This window comes from Esox lucius, chromosome 6, assembly GCF_011004845.1.
Source record: "Esox lucius isolate fEsoLuc1 chromosome 6, fEsoLuc1.pri, whole genome shotgun sequence".
Taxonomy (NCBI): domain Eukaryota; kingdom Metazoa; phylum Chordata; class Actinopteri; order Esociformes; family Esocidae; genus Esox; species Esox lucius.
The window spans coordinates 19,482,832-19,493,297 of NC_047574.1; the positions used below are offsets into that span (position 1 = coordinate 19,482,832).

Genomic DNA, 10,466 nt, shown 5'->3' on the forward strand with positions numbered 1-10,466 from the left:
TGTATGTACCCCACTGTAACAGAATGAACTGTCCCACTGCTAGTTCTACCCCACTGTAACAGAATGAACTGTCCCACTGCTAGTTCTCAAATGAAATATATAGGCCTATGTGCCATTATGCAAGGGATGTTTGCATACATTTTCGAACCACTTTCGTTCAGGTTCAGAGATGTTTGATAGAGGGAACGCGCTTTGTCAAGCGGTAATAAATCAAATCCACACTCCAACCTTTTCACAATCTGTGTTAGGGCGCGTGCGTGTTCATGAGTGCAGGGGGTGGGGGTGGGCTAATTTGTTCATGCTTGGACACTCCCACTTTCCCTTTCTTCCCTTCACAGCTTGTCCTGTATCGCGGTGCATAACTTCAACACTCCAACACCTACTGTCACATTGCGCTCTGGACTCTACACTGAAAAGATTGCCAGACCCTTAACGTACATCATGGATTTGAAACTATTGGCGGTAATGGCTGTGCTCGCGGTGGCGACGTACACTCCTGTCTCACAAGGTAGGCTACTGCGGACGAGCATAGCTATATATGTTATTGATCTTGCAAAGCATTTGTGTGACTGTGTGAAGGTTGTTCTATACCCCAGCGGGTGGGTTATGTTTGTGCCGGACGCGCTGCACGACTGGCTGTTGCGATGTGCGGCTCATGACACCTGGATTTCTATGCCTATTATTAATCCCATTATTAGGTAAATTAGTCAATATTAACAACGTGTTGCTCATTCGGTCTGCTTAGTTTAGCCTACGTCGTTCTTGAGTTAAATCAACCACAAACATAGATATTTACAGTAGGCTAAGATCCAGAGCGACTTAAAAAATATTCGAAAGAATACCCTAAGCAATATTTTCATAATGTAATGATACTCCCCGTGAGCAGCAATAACACGCAGTCTGACTGTACGTGCATCTATATCGTATTTATACCCAGCCACTCGTGCGCAAAGGCAACTCCAGAAACCAACTGTAGCGGTGTGAGCTGAGCATTTTATGTATGTGACCTGGATAGCGCAGTAGACCTCTGTCGGATTGCTGATTAATGTCGGTATTTGTCTCCCTTTTGTTTCCATTTAATTCCTGTCAAATTAGCCTCCAACACAAAGCCAGACCGATAGTGGAGCTGGCGACATCAGTCATCCTGGTAGAGGGCTATAATACAACGGCCCCTTTCTCATGGTAATACGGCTGGTTCAGGTGCCGCGTCATTACCATAACCTCAGAGTAGGCCTAACATCCTCTGTAGTGTACTGAGAGAGTAAATCCAGGTAAATATCACTGAACATAGGGCCGGCATTTAATAATGATCCATCTGGATTACGGTGATCTGGTAACTGTTGAAAAATACATTATAGGAGGCTCAAATGCAGTACATTTTAATCCGTTCTATAAATTATATTTCTATAACTACACCCATCCGAAACGCAAAATAGACTACTGGTAGGGACAGTAAATTTTCAAAGATGATGACTTTTAGGCACCTGGGCTAAGAGAGATTTTTCTTGCGTTATTAAAGCATTTTGCTTTTAACCTACTCATTATTCGTACAGATTAGTGCAAAAAATCCAGCGAACATAGGAGAAATTAAAACAAAAATGCATGAAATTCTTGACTACCAATTTAGCGTTTAATGTGTGAAATTGCATTAGGCTTTCTCTCATCAAATTACACTAACTGCATTTCCCACTGCAAATATATTAAACATTTCTCACATTAGGGTGTTTAGTTAATTAAACAGCCTAATGTATTTCTGATGACTAACGTGCATTCCCTTGTTGTTAGAAGTGTATGATTAACCACAGATCAGAAGCTAATATCTGATCACGTGTCTTCGTTGGAAGATTTCAACCACCCGTTGCATCACTGCAAACTGTAGCATTGCAATCCAAACCATTTTCTCCCACACACTTTAACCCATTCACTGCAAAATGTACAGTATATAGCCTACATATTGTGAATGATGGAAAACATTTACTACAGTAACATTGTTAGATTGTTTTGATAGGCTACATCATATCGTTTTGACAACATTGCAACATAGGCTATTGTTTTTCGCTGGTTGGCTGTACCTGCAGCAAAACTCCAAGATTCGTCTTATATTTGTTATCAGAACTTTTATTTCTAAGTCTGATGTAATGCGCATATTCATTTAGTTGTATTTGTGTCATGACGGTCAGCGTTTTTAGCATGGAATTTGTTGGGATATGTGCAGTAAACCGGAGTAGATATTTTGAGGAAATAATCATGTACTGAACGAGGAATGTCGAAGTACACAGTTTACATTTCTTTCAAGACTTCTTAGGAATTTGCTTCAGTAGAATAATATTAACATTCACTCTTCTATTTGACGGTGGGGTGGGGGTTGGTGTTGGCTTACTCATAGCCTTAGTTCCTCTCCAAGGACGATGTGTATGACTAGGCATCATGTTCTCTCCTGATTACTGAAACAATCAAACATGGGGATGGTACTTGTAAACAAAAAAGACTATGTTTACCTGACGGACATTCTGAGTCCATTATTTTACAGTTTGTTTCAGATATAGGCTACATACCTGTTTAATACACCTAGGGAGGTAACTGACAAAAGGCTGGGGTGTTGTTAAGCCATGGGGGCTGTTTGCATTTCAAATTAGGGAGGTTTTATACAATGCAAGGGCTAATTAATTTACCTACAAAACTTACTGTATATGTTACTGTATACACAGTTTCAACAAGGTCTTGCCCCTCTTTCTGCTGTTATGTTGAAGCTGCTGATAAAGTGGGTTAACTGCATGTTCTGTACTCTTTACATTCACGCATTTTAAACATGCTACAGGGAAACCTGAGCTTGGCATGTGGGTAATGGAATATCTTTTACGGCGCCAAGCTGCTGTTTGGTGAGGTACTGAATTTTTCCGATCAGCTGTTTCTGTGATGTCAGCAATGCTTAGGCTCACGGTTAGTGCCGTTTTGGGGGGGGGGGGTCTTTGAAATCAGGAACAGCCTGTAAAAAAGCTTTTATAACCGAGGGGCACTATATCAGTGTACAACATGTTTTGCAATATTTTAATAATATCTAGGTTGCACAATAATATAATATCTAATATTACATTTCTCCACTGGTAACCAGGATTTCGAATCCATTCCTGGAACCCTTCATTGAAGCTCTGTTCATGTTCTCTGTTCTGTCCCTTCTTCAGCTAAGCCCATCAGTCTGGTTGAGAGGTGTTGGTGTCGTTCTACAGTGAACACCGTCTCCCAGCGCAACATCCGAGAACTGAAATTTCTACACACACCTAACTGCCCATTCCAAGTGATGTGAGTACCTTACCAACACACACACCTGCACACAGAGGGATGCAAGTGTTCACACACACCCAACACACACACAAACGGACCAAAGTCCTCCTGTCTTTGAAAGGGATGACAGGTCTGTCCTTCTGCTCTGACATTTCACCCCATCAATCTCGGAGCCGACGGACAGTGAAAGGAGGACCTGAGCTGTGCATGCGCATACACACACACACAAACACACACACACACTCTCTGCTGATCTCTTTTCAGTGTTCATTCACTGGGCCATGCACACATAATCAGACCCTTCCACTGGACGCATATTGGGAGAAAAAGTGAATGGTTGTTAGCAGAGGGTGGGAATTGGATGCAGTTTTGTTTTCAACAGGAAAACAATAAGGACACAATACTTGGCCTGTGTTCTCACGCACTGTGGCTTTCCTCTAAATCTTAACTCACAGGTTCTGGTTCTCATCCACATAATGAGATGTGTGTGTGTGTGGGTCTCTGTACTAAGTAATAATACTGAAGAGCTTGGCATGCTTCCTTTTTATTACAGCTTTTATACAGACATCAATACAAAACTTTAATTAGCACTTTATACCAACGAACTAGCGAACATGTTCACTGTATATACCACAGAACCAAACCTTCAAGAACCAAATCCAACATGGAGACATTATCTCACCCATGATCCGTCCGCAAATATGATTAGGGTTATTTTGGACACAGAAAATAACCACTGCAGGTTATTCTAAATACTGCCAATAGCTATCAAGGGTAATTCTGTGAAAAGGCAAGCAGGATTAGATCATGAATCCACATGAATCCACCTACCAATCCCTAACCGTTTTAAAACCAATATAGCCAAATACCTAATCCTCTGCAGATAATCTGTGACACCTCTAAATCTCTGATTCTCTCATGTGTGTATCTAAAGATAATCAGTGAATGCCCCCCAAGAGGACTATTGAACGTAGGAAAAAGGGCTTGGGATGGGGAATTAACTAGTTGACAGTTTTATAAGTGACAGATTGACTGGATCAATGCCCAATGCACAGTTGTCACTCTATCTACCAGGGAATGTTGTGGTAATTTAATCTGCGTTGCCTAGAGCATGATAATGAGGTGATAACAACACAATAATACTGAGAGAATAGAGGTTATAATAGTGTGTATAAGAGGCGATGCACAAGTGGTAAGGAAATGGACACCCTCTTAAACAGACTTATGCATTTGCTGTAAATTGGAATACAGAGGAATAGAATAGCTTATATAGATAGACATTTCTTGAGGATCTCTAAAGAACTTTATCTTACAAGAATGTTTAGAGGACCATATCTGGGGTAACCAAAACAAAATGTTTGTACACATAGCTGTTTGTTTCTTCATGGCAGTCCATACATTTTTTTAATTTATGGAACTTTTTAAAAATGTGTCCTTTACAGACCCTGCTTTTGCTCTTAAAAGAACCAAAATAAATGTATTAATTTCCCTCCAGTTGAAAAACATCCCCACAACATAATGCTGCCACCACCATGCTTCATCGTTGGGATGGTGTTGCCCAGTTGATGAGCCGTGTGATGAGAGGTGCCTGGTGTCCTCCTGATGTGACGCTTAGCAACCAGGAGATTTGTTTTTTATGGTCTAAGAGTTCTTTAGGTGCCTTTTGGAAAACTCCAAGCAGGTTTTCATTTGCCTTTTCCAAAGGAATGGCTTCTGTCTGGCCACTCTACCATACATGCCAGATTGGTGGTGCTGCAGAGATGGTTGTCTCCTGGAAGGTTCACCACACAGGAACTCTGGAGCTCTGTCATAGTGGTCAATGGGATCTTGGTCACCTCCTTGATCAGGGCACTCCTACTCAAAATGCTCAGTTTGGATGGACGGCCAGCTCTGGGAAGAGTGTTTGTCGTTCCAAACTTCCTCCATTTAAGAATGATGGAGGTCACTGGATGGAGGACAACTCCTTCAACCTCATGGCTTGGTTTTTGCTCTGACACACACTGTCAGCTGTGGGACCTTATATAGACAGGTTTGTGGCTCTCCTAATTATGTCCAGTCAATTGACTCCAATCATGTTGTAGATACATCAAGGATGATCAACGAAAACAGAACCTGAGGTCAATTTCGACTGTCATGGCAAAGGATCTGAATTTTTATATGCATCTGATATTTTTTTGTAATAAATATGTAAACTTTTCGAATAACTCTTTTTTGCTTTGTTATTATAGAGTATTGTGTGTACATTTATGGGGAACATTTTTAAATGAAGCTATAAACTAACATAATGTGAAAAAATTGATCTGAATACTTTTTGAATGCACTGCATATGTGCATTAACCAATAAATCACTGTAACCAATAAATTAAACAAATGTATTTTATGATTTTTTTTATAACTGCAGTGGTGACATTGTTTATACAAACACTGTCCAAAAAAGGAATTAAAACATAGTGTCTTTGCCAGGCTAGTACACTCGTGGCCAAACGTTTTGAGACTGACACATTAGTTTTCATAAAGTCTGCTGGTTCAGTGGTTTTAGATATTTTTGTCAGATGTTACTATGGTATACTGAAGTATAATTACAAGCATTTGATAAGTGTCAAATGCTTTTATTGACAATTACATTAGGTTTATGCAAAGATTCAATATTTGCAGTGTTGACCCTTCTTTTTCAAGACCTCTACAATCCGGCATGCTGTCAATTAACTTCTTGGCCACATCCTGACTGATTGCAGCCAGTTCTTGCATAATCAATGCTTGGAGTTTGTCAGATTATTATTATTAATTTTTTTCACCTGCCTTTGAGGATTGACCACAAGTTCTCAATGGGATTAAGGTCTGGGGAGTTTCCTGGCCATGGACCCACATTTTCGATGTTCTGTTCCCTGAGCCACTTAGTTATGACTTTTCCTTATGGCAAGGTGCTCCATCATGCTGGAAAAGGCATTATTCATCAGGTCAATAGTGTTTAAAGTGATTGCAGACACCAAAGCACCAAATATGTTGGTGTTCATATGGTCATGGCTACTCTTATTTTAATACACTTAGCTAGATGATGTACTCTGAAGAACAACATTTGTAAAACGTGTCCGGATCATTAGAAGTAGACAATCTGAAGCACATAACACAAACAGTGAACCACCACCTAAGGAAACCACGGGCAACTTATAGGGTCCCCAATTAGAGGCAACATGCGGCAGCTGCCTCTAATTGGGGACAATGAAAACAGCAGCGCAGAGATGCCTAGAGGCACATCTGCGGTCAGGTCCTGACTGTAGCTCCCAGGCGCATAGAGATGCCTAGAGGCCCGTAGCCAGGACCTAACAGTATGCGGGGTGCCCTTTTGCCATACTGGCAAATTAATGTAATAATATATAACCCTATATATACATATATATATGTGTATGTGTGTGTGTATGTGTGTGTGTGTGTGTGTGTGTGTGTGTGTGTGTGTGTGTGTGTTAATAGTTTTACTTGGAACCCTGAAAGCCCAAGGACTTTTGTAGAACAACCTTTTTGAACAGCCTTTGTGAAGAACCAGTGTGCTAAACTGTTTAGAGTTTCCTCTGTGCTGTTGTTAGAGGATTAACTCAAACTCTAAAAGAGCACAGTTTAACCAATAAGTAAGTATAGTTATTTAATTACTACTGCAAACAAGTGGGGATTTGGTAAAAATCAGGCCACCTATGCTGAATTGCAACAGGCTACCAGAAACGACCAGTCTCACCCCTGTCATTTCCCTCTCCTCAGTGCCAAACTGAAGAATCAGAAGGAGGTGTGTATCAACCCTGAGACCAAGTGGCTGCAGCAGTACCTGAAGAACGCCCTCAACAAGTAAGGGACCACTTAGGAGAACATAACATGCGATCTAGCTCATGTCTTCATGGAAACATACTGAGTAGAGCACTCTAAATGAAATCTTCATGTGTCTGATACTCCAATTTACATTTGTGTGCCAGTGACATTCACAGGCCAGGATTAAGGGGAAAGTCAGAGTTTTGCGTGCAGGAAATAAATTATTAAGATTGGGCTCTTAGCCCGATTTTGCTACAGAAACTTTAACGTGTTTATATGAACCTCTCTGATGAATAACTTTAAGAGATCTGGACCATGTAATGGTTCTGGACTGGTTCCTAACTGACATTTCTTTGTGTAGCATGCTCTGAGAATGGGCCAACTTCAATTGCTTTGCACTGCCTGAAAGGGGTGGGTTTTGGCGGCACATGCGGAAGGCAGTCTACCCGTCACATTAAAATAAAATACAGTCAGACGAAATGAGAGAAATGCTTCTCCAAATCATGATCAAATTTGTAGACGATCTCATGGCGACGTTATCCAAAAGCAACTTATTTCTCACAGCTCTGGGACTATCCAGACAATGTGAGTTTCATAGCCATGCACTGAAGAGTGTATGTGAGCCATAAGTCTAGTTCACACACCCATAGCAGTTTCATTCACGACGTTACATTTGAGTGCATACGTTAGAATTTTTTATTTTAAAGTTGTATTTGTGCGATCACTAAATAGGATAATATTTCTTTATTCTTCCACTGTCGTCAGTGCCTGATTTCCACTGACCTTCAGTCTGTTTGCAGTCACTCACACACCCAGCATTCTTGTAAAACGTTAGCTAGCTGATATCTAAACAGTTAAATGGCCATGTCGCGGGGACGCGCCTGCCCGTCTAGGGACTCACTGATAGCCCTGTACTCACTGATAGCCCTGTATTTACAGTCTGGTGTACAGGATTAGTGTGGTGTTTTTGTTTTACTAGACTTGTGGAATCCCATTTAAAAACTTGGTTAGACGTAGGGTTAGAAGTTGGGATTAGGTATGGGATTTAGGTGTTGGGTTAAGGTTTGGGTCAATGGAAAATTTTAAATGAATGGTAAAGTGTCTTGTAAAACGTTGATGTGAGTGTATGGTGCTGGTTAATAAATTGTATACCAGTAAAAAATAATTGGACAAACAGAAAAAAAATGTACTTGCGCTTTCACTAGGCTTTCTCGAGATCTAGGAGTAGGGGATTAGGGCTTGTTTACGTAACGCTACGTTTTCCGAGACGTAATGGAAGAGACACTAGATTATTTTGTTGTGTAAACCTGCAGACATCCAGTGCTCGAGACGCCACCTTCCGAGGTAGCGTGCCATTTTTCATAGAGCCCAGTAGAGTTTCGCGAGTGGAGTGCCCAATATCGCTCGATTTTCCTGCGAGTGACGGACACAGTCCTGCATGGTGCGTCTGGAAAATGCCGGTGTAAATTCAAATTAAATGGAAATGATTATGCGAACCATTCTCTCTCTGGTTAATGTAAACAAGCCCTTAGTGTTTTTGTGATTTGTGTGGTTTGGGGGGGGGGGGGTTTGTAAGTGACTGGAGGTCAAGCTCCGCCTCGCAGACAGCAGGCCTCGCCCCTCTAGACAGGCATGTATGCTGCGTCCTGGGTCCGCCTCAAAGGTGTAAACAGTCTCTCTGCACAACAAAAACAGGTCCATCAGTGAATGCACAATGGCTCTCGTCGATGAATAGGGTCCATACTGGGAAGATACACTCTTCCCATTAGCCTACTCAAAGGGCTTTATATTGTCAGAAGGGAGGCATGATGGAGACTAAGATTATCCAGTAACAAGTATTTTTAGCTGCCAGACTTACAGCAGCAATTATGGTTTAGAAACAGCAACCACTGAAACCACTACACAAGCAAACATTATAACATTAGGCATATGACCGTTTAATATTGGTTGTGATCGGTTTACCTACTTTAAGTCAAATTTAGCATGAGTGAGTGTACAATATTACTACATTGAATGTTGGATAATTGTAACAAAGCCAAAATCACTCTTGATGGATCTGCCAGCTGGTTAACAAGATGTTCTGGTTAAGAATAAAGCCACCACATGTATAAAGTTACGCCTTGATCTATTGCATTGTTACGGTTAATCGGTTTTATTGTCTGAAAATGGTAAAAGAAATAATTGCCAACCGATGTTGTGTAATAACGTGACCGAGATAATATTAGAGCTACATACATGTCTCCGCCAACAGGGGGTTTTGTGCCCAATGGGCAGTCAGCCACTGTACATGCCACCATTTCAGGCTGTGTCTAATGTATCTGTCATCATTCAGTAGGGTTGTTTACAGAGAGAGATTAATATATAATAAGGTCCTAAGCGAAGGACATAGAGAGATAATAATTTGTGTCGAAGCACTCCTGTTACTAACAGCTGCAACTGTCTTTAATGAGTACTGAAAGTATAAAACATGTTCACAAACACTGGAGGAGTGTTTGCCTGACGACCCCAATAGCAGCAGTTATCACGGGACGTTTGGCAGAGAGAGGCTCTACTTTCCTGGTTCTTCTCAGTGTAACTAAGAGACAGAGGCTCAAAGTGAAAACAACAGCAATTAATCTAAATACAGTGTTTAATCTAAGTCCACTTTATGTTGGCCCAATAGTGAAGTGGCTGACCCGAACACAGAGAGGAAACCAGGACGAATCCATATGCCTCGGTTGACGGTCGTGTGCATTTCTCTGTTTCAGGTTGAAGAGGTCCAAGCATATTAAATAGACAACGGGCAGGAAGACCTGTCAACAGATATGAAACGTGAGATGCGTTACGCGAACATGTAGTCTTCTGACGCACATGCTGAACAGCACTTATCCTGTCCATCATGGAGCAACCCAACCCATGGCTTACCAAAACTGGCAAAACCACCACCACGGTTATGATCGCCACACGCACCCTTGTATAGACTTCACCCCTTTTTGCGCAAAGTGCAATTATATTTGTGTGTGTGTGTGTATGCTTTGATTTATGATGTGTATATACGTTTTTTTGTTGTTGTTGTATTACTCTACATCATAAGTGAGTAGCTATTTTTGAAGCTGTTTGGGCAGTTAGATTGTTCTGGATGTGGTGGAGAGGAAGAGATAGGAACATAGGATTCATGACAGGATTCACACTTTACAATCCAAGTAGATATGCTGTGGAAAGTACAAGCTTAAACATGGAATTCTGGGAAATATTGATGGAGGAGTGCTGTTGTTTCCACTTGCGTGGTGGTGGGGGTGTTTAAAGCCACTAGAACACAAAGGAGTGAATGGACATCCCTGTCTAGTACCTAATGAAACGTTGTATATTTATACATATATATATATATATATACACATGTATATGTGTGT

At 41.1% G+C, this 10,466-nt stretch overlaps 1 protein-coding gene across 1 annotated transcript; it reads left to right on the plus strand.

The window, feature by feature from the left end:
- Nucleotides 1–343: 343 nt before the first annotated feature.
- Nucleotides 344–9,932, plus strand: cxcl12a (chemokine (C-X-C motif) ligand 12a (stromal cell-derived factor 1)). Its single transcript, XM_010899233.5, has 4 exons — nucleotides 344–508; nucleotides 3,183–3,300; nucleotides 7,033–7,116; nucleotides 9,825–9,932. Exons 1-4 carry the CDS (start codon nucleotides 442–444, stop codon nucleotides 9,850–9,852), a joined length of 297 nt encoding a protein of 98 aa, XP_010897535.1. The 5' UTR covers nucleotides 344–441; the 3' UTR covers nucleotides 9,853–9,932.
- The last annotated feature ends 534 nt before the right edge of the window (nucleotides 9,933–10,466 follow it).

Bases quoted from the DNA above. Each gene is read 5' to 3' on its own strand.
- cxcl12a (XM_010899233.5), top strand. From the start codon at position 442: ATGGATTTGAAACTATTGGCGGTAATGGCTGTGCTCGCGGTGGCGACG. The intron at 509-3,182 runs GTAGGCTACTGC...TCCCTTCTTCAG, and splicing joins GTACACTCCTGTCTCACAAG to CTAAGCCCATCAGTCTGGTT. The intron at 3,301-7,032 runs GTGAGTACCTTA...CCCTCTCCTCAG, and splicing joins AACTGCCCATTCCAAGTGAT to TGCCAAACTGAAGAATCAGA.